Source organism: Silurus aristotelis (assembly GCF_946808225.1).
Source record: "Silurus aristotelis genome assembly, chromosome: 2".
NCBI classification, from domain to species: Eukaryota; Metazoa; Chordata; class Actinopteri; order Siluriformes; family Siluridae; genus Silurus; species Silurus aristotelis.
Genome location: NC_139575.1, coordinates 30,329,232 through 30,347,911, shown reverse-complemented (window position 1 = coordinate 30,347,911; position 18,680 = coordinate 30,329,232). Strand labels below are relative to the sequence as shown.

The following is an 18,680-nucleotide window of genomic DNA, read 5'->3' as shown; positions in this document are numbered from 1 at the left end:
ATTACATGAAATCCAAATAAAAATCAATTTTAATTCCAAGTTGTAAGGCAACAAAATAGGAAAAACGTCAATACTTTTGCAAGGCAATGTATGGTCAGCTGTTCAGTGCAGTAACAGCCACAGGAAAAAAGCTATTCTTCAGTCTGTTTGTGTGGGCTCTGAGGCACCTGTAGCATCTGCCCAATGGGAGAAGGGTGAATAGTCCATGGTTCGAGTAAAAGGTATCTTTGATAATGCCCCTCGTCCTTTGCAGACAGCGTTTTTTGTGAATGTCCTCCAAGGTGTGTAGCTGAGTGCCAATGATTCGTTGGTTAGTTACAGTTCGAAGCAGTGCAGCTGCTGTACCACACTGATGCAGATAGTGAGGATGGTACAGCGATAAAGGTTCTCAGAAAACTGTGCAGTTGGGGACTCCAGTAAGACTGGCTATGGCAGCATAACTAAAAGGAAGAGCCAGAAGGTAACACAAAAATTAGGAATCTCTGGGATAAGAGATGGCCTAACACTCCACCGTCAACAAACCTGAGTGAACGTGCGAGAGTGAGTGGGCGACGGCATCCAAATATCCCAGTTCACTGAACACACTGTATCCATGATTCCTCCAGATCTGCTCTTTTACCTAAGAAAAATCTACAGATAAAAGGCTTGACTAAATAAATATGTTCTCAGGCTGAACTTGAACTGAGACTGTGTCTGAGTCCCAAATTCTAATTGGAAGGCTGTTTCATAACTGGAGCTTTGTAAGAGAAAGATCTGTCCCCTGCTGTCCCCTTCATTATTTGAGGTACCAACAAATTGCACCTTTTGATCTAAGTAGGTGTGGAGGATGTCTGCATCCTGTAACATCATATTTCTAATTTTAGCAATATTTCCAAGGTAAAAGAAGGCAACCCTGGTAATGTTATGCGAATACCATGTTTATGTATAATTTCACCCAGAGGCAGCATATATGAAGAGAAAAGCAGTGGGCCTGAAACAGATCCTTGCAGAACACCAAACTTTACTTCAGAGAGTGTGGAGAACTCACCATTTCATCAACAAACTGATAGCGATCAGTCAGATAAGACCTTAACCAGGAGAGAGCTGTTCCCTTTATTCCAACAACATTCTCTAGTCTAGCAAGGAGGATAGTATGATCAATGGTTGTCAAAAGCTTGAGCAAAACAGGTAAGGAGACACAACCCTGTGGTCAGACCTGCTGTATTGTATGGTTTAGAGAAAGTGGCATTGAGTAAAAGACAGGAGGTGGAGCTGGAGGGAGCAGAGCTGAAGATGTTTAGATTTTTATTGGGAGTAACAAGGATGGGCACGATTAAAATGAGAGTTTATTAGAGGGACCACGCATGTACGATGTTTTGGAGAAAAGTGAGGGAGGCACGATTGAATGGTTTGGACATGTGCAGAGGAGGGACATGGGGTATATTGGTAGGAGAATGAGCTGCCAGGAAGGAGGAAAAGAGGAAGACCAAGTAGGAGGTTTATGGACATGGTAAGGAAAGACATGCAGATAGTTGGTTTGAAAGAGGCACATATAGAAGACAGAGTAGTATGGAGACAGATGATCCGCTGTGGCGATCCCCTAATGGGAGCAGCCGAAAGATGATGTCTGTTCTTTTGAGAGTCAACAACAACTGGAACCAAATTCCTTGTGTCAAAACATATAAACCATTAAACCTGGTTCTGATGCTGAAACTATTTGTTTTTATAAATAAGGAACATACAATAGCTTTCCTTTAGACAGCACAAAACTACATGGAAAAAAGATGATTTACCAGCATTAATTTTGCTGAACTGAAAACGATTAAACTAACAAAAAGAGACAAGAAAAAAGAGAAGAATTTACACAAATACCTTTATTGTAATAATTTAGTTACAAAGCACTGTTATGCAAAACAGTGTAAGAAAGAAGGCTGACTACAGCTTGAGCATTCAGTATGTGTCACACAATGTTTCAGATCATCAAACTAATTTAAATATTAGTAAAAGGTAACACAAGTGAACACAACATGCAGTTTTTAAATGAAGGTTTTTATTATTGAGGGAAAACAAAATCCAAAACTACATAGCCCTGTGTGAAAAAGTGTTTGCCCCCTAAACTTAATAACTGGTTTTTAAGGTTTTTAATTCTTCCAGCTCCTAAAGCAGCAAAACAGCCCCAGACCATCACACTACCACCACCATATTTTACTGTTGGTATGATGTTCTTTTTCTGAAATGCGGTGTTACTTTTACGCCAGATGTAATGGGACAAACACCTTCCAAAAAGTAAAACTTTTGTCTCAGTCCACAGTGTATTTTCCCAAAAGTCTTTGGGATCATCAGGATGTTTTCTGGCATTTCATCTTGGAACTCTGCCATGCAGACTATTTTTGCCCAGTGCCTTTCTTATGGTGGAGACATAAACACTGACCTTAACTGAGGCAAGTGAGGCCTGCAGTTATTTGGATGTTGTTGTGGGGTCTTTTGTGACCTCTTAGATGAATCGTTGCTGTGTTTTTAGGGTAATTTTGGTCGGCCGGCCACTCCTGGGAAAGTTCTCCACTGTTCCATGTTTTTGCCATTTGTGAATAATAGCTCTCACTGTGGTTCATTGGAGTCCCAAAGCTTTAGAAATGGCTTAATAACCTTTTCCAAACTGATAGATCTCAATTACTTTCTTTCTCATTTGTTTCTGAATTTCTTTAAATCCCTGCATGATGTCTAGTTTTTGAGGATATTTTGGTCTACTTCACTTTGTCAGGCAGGTCCTATTTAAGAGATTTCTTGATTGTGAACTGGTGTGGCAGTAATCAGGCCTGGGTGTGACTGGAGAAATTGAACTCAGGTGTGATAAACCAAAGTGTTAACATGTGGGCAAACACTTTTTTACACAGGGCCATTTAGTTTTAGAGTGTTTTCACTCAATAATAAAAACCTTAATTTAAAAACTGCATGTTGTGTTCACTTGTGTTATCTTTTACTATATGCTGCCTGTCTCTCCCCAAACAGATTTTTCTAGATATCAGGCATGCTTTGGTGGGATTTCTCTATGTGAAACGGAGTAAGCCAGTCAAATTGTGCAATCTCATTATATTGAAATCCCATGTGAGGTCCCCATAGAATAGCAAAAAAAAATAGTAACCACATATTTTGAAAAAACATATATTTGAAACCTTACAGTATGTGCATCAAATAATTAATCTTTATAATATTAGTAGACTGGTCAGCATGGTGGTGGAGTGGCTAGTATTGCTGCATTTCACTTTCAGGGTCCTGGCCATGGTTAAGTTATTGTCTGTAATGGGTTTCACATATTCTTCCCTTGAACGCAAGGACTTCTATTGGGTTCCTTGGTTTTCTTGAAACTGTCCAAAGAATGCACGTAGGTGGATTAGACATGCTAAATTGCCCATAGGTGTGACTGTGAGAATACTGCCTTGCAATAGACAGGTGTCCAATGTGCCAGATCCAGCAACACTGTGACTAAGATAAAGCAGATACTTGAAGTAATGACTGTGTATTTTAAGCAAAAACAGGCTGGAGTTGCAACAAAAACTAAAACACACAAAAATCTAATATCAGGGTAGAAAATATTAGGAGGAAACAAAATTCATCCAATAAATCCAAGATATATTGTACCATAACATCACTGGAAAAGCCCAGCTGCTTTCTTTTTCTTGATGTGCATAATCGGTCTGTCTGCATGTGGAATCACAGGTGGAACGGCAACAGCACCAGCAGCTCCTCTCACAGTCTGAAACCCAATAAGAGGTAATCACGCTAAATTAAGTTAATGTTTTTCCCGCCCCAATTACTAGCGTTCAGAATAAAAATAAAAACTGGAATACAACTGAAGTAAATAATTATACCCAGTGTATTCACAGTAAATTCCATTTTCCCCCCAAATACTATTATTAATAATAACAAAAGCAAAGAATAAGACTAGAATGAATAGTCACCATTCAAATTAATAGGAATTCTTGTAGCATTTATACACTCTCTAGAGTTTACAAAGAATGCTGCATTAACAAACAAACAAAAACTTTGCAACGGATCAACACCGAAGCACCATTTTTCAGAGGGAGTTCTGAGAAGAATGACCAGAAAGTCTATAGTAACTCAAGTAAGAATCCTTCACCACTGTGTCAAAGAGAAAAGCCTCTTAATCAAACTGCACAGGTGTCCTTAACTATTATGTAACAATAACGATACCAAATAATATATGTTTCACTCTCTCCCAACCACCGCCTCTACTTTATCTTTCTCGCCCACCCACATTATATAAATCACCGTTCAGAAGTTGCCATTCTTAGCTTACAGAAATCAGATAAGTGTTTTTCCCCTGTTAAATAAAGCATGTGATAATTTTGATATTGTGTATTAGATCTGAATTGAATTTTTTTGCACCGATTGGCCAGGCAGAGGGACCGAGCTGGGAAGGATGTGCTGCAAGTTAGAGCAATGAAGGATGGAGATGGAAATGTGTTGACTAGTAAGGAGAGTGTGATGAGAAGATAGAGGGAGTATTTTGAGCAGCTGATGAACGAGGAAAATGAGAAAGAGGAGACGGTGTGGAGACGGTGAAACAGGAAGTGGAAAGGATTAGTAGGGAAAAAGTAAGAGCAGCGATTAAGGGGATAAGGAGTGAAAAGTCGGTTGGACCAGATGACATACCGGTAGAAGCATGGAGATGTTTGGGAGAGATGGCAGTGGAGTTTTTAACCAGGTTGTTCAACAAGATTTTGAAAGGTGAGAGGATGCCTGAGGAATGGAGTAGGAGTGTGTTGGTACTGATCTTTAAGAATAAGGGAGATGTCCAGACCTGCAGTAACTACAGAGGAATAAAGTTAATCAGTCACACCATGAAGTTATGGGAAAGAGTAGTGGAAGCCAGGCTGAGAAAAAATGTGACCATCTGTGAGCAACAGTATGGTTTCATGCTGAGGAAGAGCACCACAGACGCTTTAAGAATGCTTTAAGAATGTTGATGGAGAAGTATAGAGATGGTCAGGATGAGTTGCATAGTGTGTTTGAAGATTTAGAGAAAGCGTACGACAGGGTGCCAAGAGAGGAGTTGTGGTATTTTATGAGGAAGTCAGGTGTGGCAGAGAAGTATGTGAAGGTGGTGCAAGACATGTATGAGGACAGTGTAACAGCAGTGAAGTGTGCAGTAGGAATGACAGATTGGTTCAAGGTGCAGGTTGGACTGCATCAAGGATCAGCTCTGAAGGCCAAGAAGGAGGTTTATAGATGTGGTGAGGGAAGACATGCGGGTAGTTGGCTCGAAAGAGGCAGATGTAGAGGACAGGGGGGCATAGAGACGGATGAGCCGCTGTGGTGACCCCTAATGGGAGAAGCAATAAGAAGATGATCATCTGAATTGAATTTAGACACAAATAGAAATGAAGGCAGTATCTGAAATTTATAACATGGTTAACAGATGTAGAGGACAGGGTGGTATGGAGATGGATGAATCACTGTTTGTACTGTGGTTTTAACGATGAAAATTGCCTCAAAGCAGTTTTAAACTGATATGGTGGTAATAAACAATGAATAAGATTGTTCCATATAACTTTCAGTTTGTCTCTAATGAGCTAGACGGTGGCAACTGTGGCGAGGAAAAACGTCCTGATAAAATGATACAAACTTTTACAACTTATTGAGAGACTGCAGACAATGTAGTAGATGGAGTGGGAGTGCAGTGTTGCAGTTCTGCAATGAATGTCCAAAGATTTTGGACTCTGCATAACATTGTGCATTTGTCCTCTGACTGTTCAGCTTTTTAAGGTGGTTTTTAATAAATTTTTTATTTAGTTGTGCAGTATACCACATTGCATTGTTTTAATTTTTTTGCAATTGTATTCAGGTGTATAATAATATTCAGCTGATGAACACCGGTGGTCAAAAAACTCATTTGTTGTGATTTTTCATAATTCAGCCAAGTCAAAACTGTCTGACAATTAAGGTTTTTTAGGATTTCCCAAAAAGGCATAGGATTTTATTCAATTCTGTTTAGCTCACCCTTGCGATGCATTTCTCTTTGGATTTCTTTTTCTTTTATCAAGAATAGTACATTTTGATGGTCTTGTACAGGCTAATTTGACATTCTTCTCTACAGTTATAGTAGAAAGGCATCTATTTCCAATCTCAGAGGGATAACAGTTGGAATGAAAACACTGGTATACCAGCCCAGTCTCACACTTTTTTCGTGTCACTAAGGACGATTTTCTATGTAATGTATTTGAAAGTATTTTTGATGCCTCTACCAACGTTTTCTTTCAGCCACTGGATACTACAGGTGCTGTATAGTTTTTTTCTCGATTGTTATTGAGTTTTTAATCTTCAAGTACTATTACTTAAGCAAGAGATTTTATCCTTGTTTTTATTGCTTTATATTCAGTAAGCTGCTCACTGTTATAAACTATCGTCAGTGGTTCCTTCCAGTCAAAATACAGTAAATATACATTGGTCCCCCAAACTCGTGGGGGTTAAATTCAAAGACGAGTTCCAAAAAACTGTGAATTGTTTTTGGACGCACCCCCGCAGCCCCTATAGTACCTTAGTGAATTCATCTAGACATTATCACTTACCGTATTTTTCGGACTATAAGCCGCTACTTTTTTCCCCAAAAAAGTAAAAAAAAAAAATAAATAAATAAAAAGTTTATTTTACAAATAAAAATATTTGTAAAATTCAGTGGGTGTGGCTTACATATGGGTGCGCTTTATAGTCCGGAAATGACGGTAAATAAAAGAATGTGTTTAAATATTTTTAAATAAAATTTGTTAGTGAAAACATACATATTAAAATATTAAAACACAAATTTTTAGATAATCCGCAACCTGCTGTTAGTTGGGTTCCAAATAAGAACCGTGAATTATCAGGGGTTGACTGTACTCTACTAGTTAATTAAGTAGACTGCGTTAATTGAAGACACAGATTTATTACAATATAACCCTAACCCTGACTGTATATTTTCTGCCTTATTCTCTGATGGGGGAAAAAAGATTACCTTTGGCATTTCTTTAAGCATTACCCATGAGCCTTTGCCAGACGGAGGCAGTCGTGCTGAGTGACAAAAAAAAGGGAAATTTGTGTCCATGAACACAAATCAATAGATTAGACTATCACAAAATTCAGTGAGACAGTGTTGGGTATACAACACAAGTATTTTAATTTAAACCTCCTCTACCTGATCCTTGTTTTTGGGTAAAAATTTTATTTTGTAAATTTGTTATAATTTGCTGTGTCAACATTTGCTATTTTAGCCTCATTCTTATCCTCTAATTATCTGGTTTGTTTTACTTCTGTATTGCTGATTAACAGTGAATGATAATCCTTAATAGGAAAACAGCACACATCAAATTATCAGCTTGAATTTTCTTGGGGCTTCTTTTTTAAATGCAAAAGGAGGTAAAATGTGCAGCATGCCAATTAGGAGAGATAAAAAAAAAATTAAGAATGTATTTCTTTTACTTAGTTTCAACCCTTCTAAACCACACCAACCTTGAAGACCAACAAGGGAATGCACATAGTCATGTAAATCCTGTGTATATAGGGGTGATATACTTAAATAAAAAGAACTAAAGGTTAGTATTACTCAACTGACCCTAAGCCATTTGTCAGCTAGCTGATTAAGTGGACCAACTACCCATGTACTTAAGTCTGAACCAAAGAACGTTGTCGGACTTGTGGCCACCCAGTTTCCTTGAGTACCAAGATCTCTTCCTCTAAACACAGGTTGTAACTCACTTTTATGAACAGCAAGAGGGTGCTGGAGACACATTCTAACCAGGTCTCCACTTTGGCTCCTGTCAGCCAAAAACAACAATCTGAGGCTAGCATTGGCACAGAGTCACTGACACTGCACAGTTGAAGACTAAATAAGGACCATGTGATTTATTTACCAAATTTTGCTGGTAAGTAGGACAGTCTTCAACTGTACATTGTGGGCAAGTCTGTGCTCATCATCACCTTAATTTACTGTTCTTGGGTGATAGAAGACAATTTGATCTTCTGCTGTTGTAGCCCAGCAAGGTTAATTATTGTATGCTTTCTAATAGCTCGAAACAATCTGCCAATTTTTCTCCAACCTTTCTCATCAACAATAAATCTCCCTCATTTAATGTTTTTATATTGTTTGTCACACCATTCTGTGTAAACTCTAGATAGTGATTTGTGTGAAAATACCAGATGCTCATCAGTTTATGAAATTCTCAAACCAGCCCATTAGGTAACAAAATCCATGGCACAAAGAACTTTTTTCATCATTCTGATGTTTGAACATTCCCTGAAGGTTTTTGCATTGTTGTTGCACATGTTTGACTGTTTAGATAACTGAATGAATATACAAGTGCACAGGTGTTTATAATAAAGTGGATAGTTTGTGTATATATTTAGACTGCTAGAATATAATGCTTGGATTTGATCTAACCTCTCTGTTCTTAGCATTCTTTGTGTCCTCTACATGCTGACTTTTATCATTTTTGTTAGACCCAGGAGAGGCAATCCTCAGACCTGTTAAAAAAAATAAAATAAAATTATATATTATATATCATATATATATATATATATATATATATATATATATATATATATATATATATATATATATATATATATATATATATTTATTTTTTAAGACAATATGAATTCATTGTGAAAACACAAATGAATCAGCGATGAACTGAAATACCTGGTTGCACACAGCTGATCTTGTCCTGACCAAGAATAGAGCTGTCTACTGAAGCATGGCTATATTCGTCAGAACGCTTACGCTTCTGTGCATTTCTTGCAGCACATATGGATACATACATCTCCTTGAGCTCAGGGTCAAACTCCAGACTGTCCTGCAGTATTTCAGGAAGCCACTGAAAATTTTAAAAGCTTGTAAAGTTATTTTTCAAGCTCTGGCAATGAATTATTTTTTAATTACATTTTTTTAAATAAATATTTGAAAATAAAATCTTAATAAAGTATGGTGTTGTTCAGGTTACTGATAAACACTGTCACTTTGTACAAACAGTAAAATAGTAAATGTGTAGAAAAATATGAAATGCATGCTGTACATAAAAACAAAACATGAATTAGGATAAAAGGATGTTACTACAAAATTTAAACATCTCTTTATTTACACACCATCTTGCATACACACTATTAAATCATTTAAACATACTATTAAACATCTTCCAAACACAGATTACAGTCTTATACAGAATAGAATCAAAGCTTCCTAAAAAAAAACCTGATTTTCCACAAATAGTTGCAGAAGAACAGAAACGTTTACAGGGCACTGACCTAAATTATTGCAAATGACCATTTATAAAAAAATTTTAGGTGTTTTTTTTATTTTATTTTTTTTATAAATAAAACAAACAGGTACTTCTATTTCCATTTTACTTAATTCATTCCTATATCTGTGTCTGAACTGGGAACATCCTTTTTATACAAGGAAGTTTGGAGCATGCACATTTATTTAAATGTGATATACCAAATATATGCTTGGGTGCAGGAAAGTGGCTCTCACCTGATTGAAGCTTCTTCTGTATGTCTCCTCCTCAAAAGGCTCAGTCTGAAGTCTACCTGTCAGTGACATATACTACTAAATATTAGTAGCGAGATATGCATATGTGGAAGAATTTGGTGGTGTATAAAGTACGCACCTCTGCTAAGCACTGCTCCATTCTCTTTGTAGTCTTGTATTTCAGCATTTTTCTTGAGCAACAAAGCAGTTAGTTCTCCAACTTGCCTTTGCAGCACTTGAGTCATAGACAGCAAGGGACATATTAGCTCTCTAGAAACCTTTCACATGACACAAAAATTTACAAGATTGCATATATTATTCTTTTGTAAAATGTTTAGCAGTATTAATGCAATTTCATCAATGTTCATCCCAATCACAAATCATTTAATATGTTAGTTTGATAACTTTGAGCTTATATAAAGAGATACAGTATATAAATCATACCACTTTTATAGTAGCAGGTGTGCAGTGGAATTCCCAATAGAATGGTACATCTCCCAGCTCACTTCTGAGTCTAACAGTTAGCTGACCTTCCTGTTGTTCAAGACAGAAATGTAGAGCTGTGTTTTGTTCATTTGACTGTCTAGTGAGACATGGCCAAGCCACTGAGTGCAGGTGAGCAACAATTGCTTGCACTGGAGCCCTTAAACGCTTATTTAGAACCTGAGAGGGACAAAAAAAAAATCATCTGGTTATGTATTGCTGTCTATGCCAACACTGTACTATTCATGCTACGATCCATCTATGTTGTAAGAGTAAGATTTTTTTTTGCCTGTGCACGTCTTTCAATGCTGTTTTTGTTCATCTTATCCTCCCAAACAATGTTCTGGTCAAATAGCAGCAATTCATATTCTGTGTCACCAAACCAGGCTTTGGTCAAAAACTTGGAACCATCAATATTCACAGGCATCAATGGCAAGGCAGACAAAGGTCCCTCAGCATTGCCTGTACTCTCCATACTGACACAATACAGAACCACAGTTAAAGCAACAAGAAATTGACAACGTAAGACAATGTTAATGTGATAACTTTACACTACATAAATGGTAGAGTTCACGATTTTCTTCCTCGGATAACGATTTTACAGACGTCCCAATCAGAAAGAGGATCATTGGCTAAACCTACATCTGTAGGAAAGATTTTAACGCAAAGCACTGTGAAGTCTTTGGCAAGACGTGACTACAAATCAATGCATCTTAATTGTTTTAGTTTCTTGAAATTTTGTCATTCTGTATTTTCCTATTTTGTAATAGTTGTGATAAGTACAGTCCCTGACAAAAGTTTTGTCGCTTGTGTAGAAACTGACCTGAAGTGCCGCTGAAATATATTTCTAATCAAGATTTTTTTTTACAAAAAAATGGCTCATTTTAATCCCAACAGCTTTTGTAATAATGTTTCAGTGCAAAACTAAACTGTCAAAAAGTATTCTAATATTCACAGCCCATTGAGTCAATTTTTGCAAAGACATAAGTGTTGTCGCCTTGTCATATGAGCTTCACCTGTGACTAATTATGGATCAATTAGGTCTCAGGTGTGTATCTAAAAAAAAACCTCAGTACACTAGACCTTCACATCAACTGCAACTAGACCTCTGCAAACATGCCTAAGATTCACCCTGAGACTAAAGTTTTGATTATCAAGAGGCTGAAGACCAGATCCACTGCTGATGTGGCAGACACCTTCAATGTGTCTCAGCGTCAAGTACAGAGGATAAAAAAAAGATTTGAAGAGACTGGAGACGTTTTTGACAAGCCCAGTTCAGACAGACCCCGCAAGACAACTGCTCGAGAGGATCGTTTGTTGGCTCGAAATTCCAAGGCCAGCCCATTTTCCACTGCAGCAGAGCTCCACGAGACCTGGTCACCTGAAGACCTGTGTCAACCAGAACAGTTTGTCGGATTCTGTCTCGAAATGGCCTCTGTAGGGGCTAAATCTTTATTTGAAGCCCGCGGTGATTGCTAGACTGGGCACTTTATTGACGTGCATTTGTTGTCCATACATACGAAGAGAAGTTTGGATTTATTCACGATTGATTCTTTATTCTCACCATATTGTTGCAATAATCCATAAAGATACACATATATCCACAAAAAAGGTACAAAACACACAATAGGTGCCAAGGTTACCCAATGTAACACACATTTAGTGATCTCTTCAAAGCGGTCAAAAAAGCTATGTGTTCACCCCCTCCGTCAAGCAACACCTAATGCCCACATGAGCGTTCCTACCTATATTACGTGAACCCAGGTAGGTTAGAGTGACACCTATTGTCCCAATTAAAAACAAACAATAAAAAAAAAAAAAAAAACATGAAACCAGATGGCTCCCACATCCTGGCCCCTAAATGTGATGGCTAACAGACAAACAATTCCATTACATAACAATGAAGGAGCCATAAAGGAGGGATCACAATATACAGGATTTACCTCACATATAAACACACCACAGGTTTAAAACATTTAATAAGCGCTCAAACAATGAAGTTTAAAGGGCCAACCTATGATTCTTGCAGCAGACAAAGTTTTGTTACAGGTCTTTCAATAGTGTTTGTCTTTGTCTGCAGAAGTACTCATCGCGCAAGCCCCCTTCCAAGCGGCCAAGAACCAAGTGGGGCAGCAGGTTCCATGATGATCACAATATCTCCAGTTTTAAGGTTATTCCTCCTTTGATTCAATTTCTGTCGTTCCTGTAATAAAGGTAAATATTCACGTATCCATCTCTTCCAAAAGAGATCAGAGATATACTGGACCTGTTTCCACCGCCGTCTGCTGTACACATCGTGTTGCTGAAACAGTCCGGGAGGTAGAGATGGATTTCCTTTCATGAGCAAAATATGATTAGGAGTTAGGGGTTCGAAATCATTTGGATCATCAGACAGTTTGGTAATGGGTCGATCGTTTAAGATGGCTTCAGCCTCACTCATGACTATATTAGACATCATATAGTCTACATGACATCATCGCCCAGACTTTGCTGTCGAAGCACTGCACTAAGGATTCTCCTTAGAAATGCGGATCACACGCTCCCAAACACCACCAAAATGTGACCCTGCTGGAGGATTGAAGCTCCACTTGATTCCTCTCTGTCATAGCATTCCTTCGATCCGTGCCTGATTCAAAGCTAACAGTGATTCCCTTAGCTCTCTCTCTGTTCCTATAAAATTGGTCCCATTATCAGATTGAATATGAGAATCTTGACCCCTTCTGCAAATAAATCGCCGTAACGCATTTATGCATGCATCTGTATCCAAGGAGTTGGCTACTTCTAAATGGACCGCTCTGCTGGACAAACAGGTAAAAATCACACCGTAGCGCTTGACTGTACCCCGTCCTCTTTTCACATCTATCGGTCCAAAGTAGTCGACCCCCACGTTGGTAAATGGTGGATGATTTGGAAGGATTCTTTCCTTTGGCAGAGCTGCCATTTTCTGTTCCATCATCTTAACATTGTGTCTTCTACAGAAACAACATTCCGTTATGATTTTCCTCACAGCTGTATTAGCACCAGTAATCCAGAACCGCCTCCTCAATGTGGACAATACATGACTATGGCCACTATGGCCAAGTTGTAAGTGGATGTGCTTCAAAATGAGTGTAGCTACATGCTGGTCTTTGGATAAAATCAGTGGATGTTTAGTTTCTTCTGGCAACGCACCCTTTGTCAGTCGCCCTCCTACTCTCAGGAGGTGGCCATCCAAGCATGGATCCAACTTGAAGAGGATGCTCTGTCTGCTCACGGCATTATTCTCTGATGACAATTTGCCAATTTCTTCGCTAAATCTTTGCTGTTGACAGTATTGAATTATGGCAAGTTCAGCCTCACACAGATCATCTACCGACAGGGTTCTTCTTTCTGACATCTCACGCTACCTTTGTGTATTAAAAGCCTCAAATGCCCTCCTTCTGTAACTCTTGTTCCGAAGTATCTCTTTTAACTTAAGGAACCAAGCTACTGCTATCTTTAGTCTCCTCCAGTCTGAGAAGTGGGCGATAAGACGGTTGGTACCGGTAGAAGAGTCACTCACATTGACTACATTCACAACAACTTCCCTTTTAACCTCCAAATCTTCTGCTTCAATTGCAGTATCCACTATGGTGGCTGGCCAGTCCTCTTCTGGTTTACAAAGGAACCCTGGACCGCTAATCCACCTGTTGTTTTCAATGAAGTCTCCAATCCTTAATAGATCCCTAGATGCATCATCTGCTGGCTTTTCCTTGGAACTAATGTATCGCCACTGTGATGGTTTTGATGCTTCTCTTATAGTGGAGACCCTATTTGCCACAAATGTATGAAAACGCTTGTCTTCATTCTTTATGTATTTAAGCACGGACATACTATCCGTCCAAAAGACGGATTCTTGCAGTGGAATCCGCAACTCTGTTCTAAGCATCAAGTCGATGCGAACAGCAATTACAGCAGCAGTGAGCTCCAAGCGAGGAATGGTAATCGCATTTAAAGCGTAACTCTAGCTTTGCCCATCAAGAATCCCACATGAAAATTGTTTCTATTGTTTTGCATCCGGAGGTAAGTAACAGTCCCATACCCAGTCTCACTAGCATCTGAAAAGTGGTGAAGTTGAGCATGTGTGATGTTTCCAAAACCCTTTGGTTTAATGCACCTTTCCACCTTGAACTTGGAAAGCATATCCAGCTCTGCCATCCACCTCGTCCAGTGATTCAGTATGTCAGAAGGAACAGTGTCGTCCCATCCAAAGTTTCTTCGGCAAAGCTCCTGCAACATGATCTTAGCAGGCAAAAGAACAGGTGCAAGAAAGCCAAGCGGGTCATACACTGAACTGGACACTGACAACATTCCACATCTGGTACAAGATGCTTGATGGATTTCCATTTTGAAATTGAATGAATCTGTCTCTGCACACCACTGTAGGCTCAGAGCTCGCTCGAGAGGAAGGTTATCCATATCTAGATTTAGTTCCTTCAAATCCTTTGCTCTATGTTCCTCGGGCAAAGTTTGTAATACAACACAGTTGTTGCTGGTCCATTTTGTTAGAGTAAACCCTCCCCTCTGGCAAAGGGCAATAAGATGTTCGACCATAAGTATGGCCTCCTTCTCGGACGCCATACTCTTTAAGCAGTCATCTACGTAAAAGTTTTCTTTAACTGCCTGGATCACCTCTGCTGGAAAGTCGGCCTGGTTATCATCAGCTGTTCTTCTAAGAGCATAGATTGCACAACTTGGGGATGACACAGCACCGAACAAATGAACAGTCATACGAAACTCAGTTATGTATTTGGTCAGATCTCCCTTTGGCCACCACAAAAAGCGCAGGAAGTCACGATCCTCCTTTGTGACCTTGACTTGATGAAACATGGCTTGTATGTCACCCATTATTGCCACTGGTTCTTGTCTAAATCTCAGGAGGACTCCTAACAGTGTACTATTGAGATTAGGGCCTTGCAAAAGCTCTCGGTTCAGAGAGGTTCCCTTAAACGTCGCAGCACAGTCAAACACCACTCGTATAGTTTTCTTCCTTGGGTGGTGTACCCCATGGTGAGGGATATACCACACATTGCTGTTGCCGCCACTCAGCTGCTGGGTAGGTACCTCCTCTGCGTATCCATTGTCAACCATCTCACTGATACATGTATTATATTCCTTAAAGAAAAGCTTATTTTTCAGGAATTTGCTCCTTAAACCAGGTACCCTTTGCTTTGCAATAGAGAAGTTGTTAGGCAGAGACAATTCTTTCTTCCTAAAGGGCAATTTCAGGCAATAGTGACCGTGCTCAAGAATTGAAGACCTTTCCATAATTTCCATGAATTTAATATCTTCTCTTGATAGCCCGTTTTCCTCTGTAGCGCTCTCGTTAAAGTCATGGTTATACTGGTTATTTAGCATTTCTTCCAAATTGCACACGGAAATCCTATTGACCATGGCTGTCATACACTCTGCACCGGAACTGTTGTTTCCTTGCAATGGGCCGTTAATAACCCAGCCTAATGCTGTCCTCATGGCGTGCGGCCCATCTCCACTGCTGTTAACAATCTCCCAGGGCTCCAGCATTTTGGGTGCATTGCTTCCAATCAGCAGGTCCACCTTAGCCTTTATGCTAGGGATTTTAATCTTTGCTAGGTATGGCCACTTTGCCAAATCTCCCTCAGTCAATATATTGTCTGCATTTACAGGCATTTTACCTTGTGTAAGGGTTTCTGGAAGCCTATAAAAGAGGTGTTCGTCAATCCCAGAGACCTCCAAGCCTGAAACTGAGTAGGCTGGTACCACTCTTTCTTGCCCCATGGTTTGTAGGAGAAAATGTGTTCGTCTCCCAGCAAGATTAAGCCTTCGCTGCTCTGAGCAAAACGTGGCTGAACTTCCGGGATCAAGGAATGCATACGTTTGAATTATTTTATCTCCTTTAATGGACCTAACTTGGACTGGCAAGATGGGGAGCAAACAACGATCTCCTCCGGCACCTGTCTGACCACATGCTTTCGGAGATGCTTTTGCCGCTTGGGCCCCTGATTCATTAAAAGTCTCAATAGACACATTAGCAGTCTCTCTCCTATTGATGTGAAGTGAAGTCGGATGTCTTTGCCCACAAGTACTACAAATCAAGCGCCGTTCACAGTTCCGACTTCTGTGCCCAGAGCGTAAGCAGCCAAAGCAAAGTTCTTTATTCTTGAGAAGGCTTAACTTGTCTTTGTGTCTTATCTGTTTGAACTGTTGACAATGTTCGAAAGAGTGACCTTGAGCACAATATACACAACCTTGAATCACTAGCGAATCATGTTCTTGCGGCGCATTCCTCCATTCTCTATCGTTTTCCATCGATTCAATAGATGCAGTAGTTGTGGCAAAGCTGTTTCCTTTAATTCTATTTCCTTGATGTAACTTTGGCCTATTAACGACCTTAGATCCAGTTATTCCAGATGCTAAGTCGCTAATGTCGCTAATACAGGGGATCGGATAGTATTCTGACGTCTTTCCATTAATTTCACCTGATCTACGAATGAGGCTGATTTGCAGTAAATTTGTTCAATTTCTGTATAGGCGACAAAACTTTAGTCTTGCCAAAATTTGACCTTTCTGTCTTGATTAAATGATAAATCTTTTTCCAATGAAACTAATTTATTTCAGTGCATTAAACATCATTTGGGAGGGTTTTAGCTTTTCATATGAGCTATTTCTAACACCAATTGATTAATTAAAAGTCAGGTTAATTAAGCGACAAGACTTTTGTCAGGGACTGTATACCATTCCAATTGTTTATACCTTTGTGAACTCATAGTTCCTGTGTACTAAATAATGATTGTGAAATGGAAAATAAAATACACTAGTCACATTGACTATGCAAATAACATTGAAATAAATTATTCAAGTATTATTAAAAATATTCAAATCTGTCATTAAGATAAATGCAGAGCAGGATGGTTGGACTGGGGGTTAGGACTAATAGGAAAACACTGCATCTTAAGCTTCCCCACATAAATTACATGAGGAGAAAAGAAAGAAGACAAGAGAGGTGGAAATTACCAAAAAGTTTTTAAACACTTTAGATGTTTTATGGATAATAGTGCAGAGTAATCACATGTATTTTCAATATGGGGGGGGGGGGTGTTACTAGATTATGCAGTGCAGATAGTTATTTTCTCTGATGAATCCTCTTTCTGACTGGAACGTCTGTAAAATCGTTATCCAGGGAAGAAAATCGTGAACTCTACCATGTATGTAGTGCAAACAGTGAAACATCCTGAGATCGTCCAGGGGGGGTGGTGTTAATTTTCATGCAAGGCTCAGTTGGGAACGCTTGTTTTTGAAAATAGCTGATTGCAAAAAATTCTAGACGCAAGTGTGTTGAGGAAACTAATGTCGTCATCGGTTTCAACGCGTGCGCAGTAGACTTCCTGATCATGCGCGCACCCGAGCACGAATTACATTCACCTGAATGGAAACTACACTCAGAAGTAAACATAAATGTAAATTGCTAGGATGGATTGCGTTGTATTAATCAACAAAGTAAATAGTCCTGATTAGCTTACCACGGATCCATACTTCAGAAATCAGCCGTAGATCACCCGGGTATCTTTGGTATATGACTCTGAACACATTAATTCAAATCTCGGATGATTTAGGATGTATAGTATTTGCACTGGGACGCAGTAATTCTTTGTGGGGACAATTCCGCACTCTGTAAACCAAGAATAAATCGTTGTATGTGGAAGTATACGCTGCATCCAAGTTTTCGTTTGTTATTTTTATGATATGCCTTTCTTTTTATAGTAAAGAGCAACATAAATAACTACACACATTAAAATGCTAAAAAAATTTTTTTGTTTGATCGGACAAACGAAGTATTTTATATTCACTTTCTAAGTTTTCCTATAACGTTTAGTATCTAGTTCAGAGTTTGAGCACGATTCCTAAAAATCCCGGAAGTGATGTGTTTATCACATGACTATGTCCAGGAAATGACGTTTGTTTACAGCAATTTAACAACGGTATGGATTTTTTTTTTAATATATATATATATATATATTTTTTTTTTTTTTTTACTATAAGGTTTTAATGTACTTAATTATTACATTAAGAAAACCACTGCTTATTATGCAATGTTATCAAGGGCCTTGCAGTGATTTTTAATAGAAATTTTTTTTTTTTTTTTTTACATCTTTTCAGCCTATAGTAAATGTATCGGAGTTTACTGTGATGTAATATATAGTTTTAACGCAAGTGTGTTTTTTTTATAAAGATACATTTAGTGTTTTATTTGTTTGTGCTTCATATTCTGCATTAATATAGCATCACATGCAACAACCAATTATTGGTAACTGCTAACTGTAGATATGAAACCACTTTAAATATCATAATGTAAAAAAAAGGAAATAAAAAAGCCTACAATAATTAAATTATTGCTAATGCTAAATTATAGCATATATTATTGGGGTCAGCTTGTGATAAAAAATGTGTTTTTAATTCTAACTCGTGTGAGCCTAATCTTTTTTGCTGTGAAATTTGTATGATGAGGATGGTGTGTAATTCGAGGATTTTAAAGCATATGGCTTCACAAAAATGATCTTTCTTGTTAATTTCAAATTTATGGGCCTTAAAAGATATTAAGAATCTAAAGAAAATGAAGGACATTAAGAGCAACACATACCTCGCAATGTTACTGTAATAAGCACCCATTGACATCAACTTCTGCAGCGAGTTTTATCAA

The 18,680-nt window shown here is 38.5% G+C and overlaps 1 protein-coding gene across 8 annotated transcripts; it reads right to left on the bottom strand.

The window, feature by feature from the left end:
* Positions 1–95: 95 nt before the first annotated feature.
* nhej1 (nonhomologous end-joining factor 1) lies at positions 96–17,919 on the bottom strand. Of its 8 annotated transcripts, XR_014532244.1 has the most exons (10): positions 17,503–17,918; positions 10,275–10,461; positions 9,947–10,165; positions 9,642–9,780; positions 9,506–9,561; positions 8,675–8,849; positions 8,414–8,496; positions 3,619–3,733; positions 523–630; positions 96–440 (listed from the first exon to the last, which is right to left on the bottom strand). XR_014532244.1 is itself a non-coding variant. In XM_083534188.1 (9 exons), exons 1-8 carry the CDS (start codon positions 17,511–17,513, stop codon positions 3,626–3,628), a joined length of 978 nt encoding a protein of 325 aa, XP_083390314.1. In that variant the 5' UTR covers positions 17,514–17,918; the 3' UTR covers positions 96–630; positions 3,619–3,625. The 8 variants fall into 8 exon arrangements, 7 of the variants coding, with proteins under 7 accessions (XP_083390314.1, XP_083390318.1, XP_083390313.1 ...); XM_083534188.1 differs by having other exon boundaries at positions 96–630; XM_083534192.1 differs by lacking the exons at positions 96–440; positions 523–630 and adding an exon at positions 10,539–10,629 and having other exon boundaries at positions 1,834–3,733; positions 10,275–10,454; positions 17,503–17,919.
* Positions 17,920–18,680: the final 761 nt, after the last annotated feature.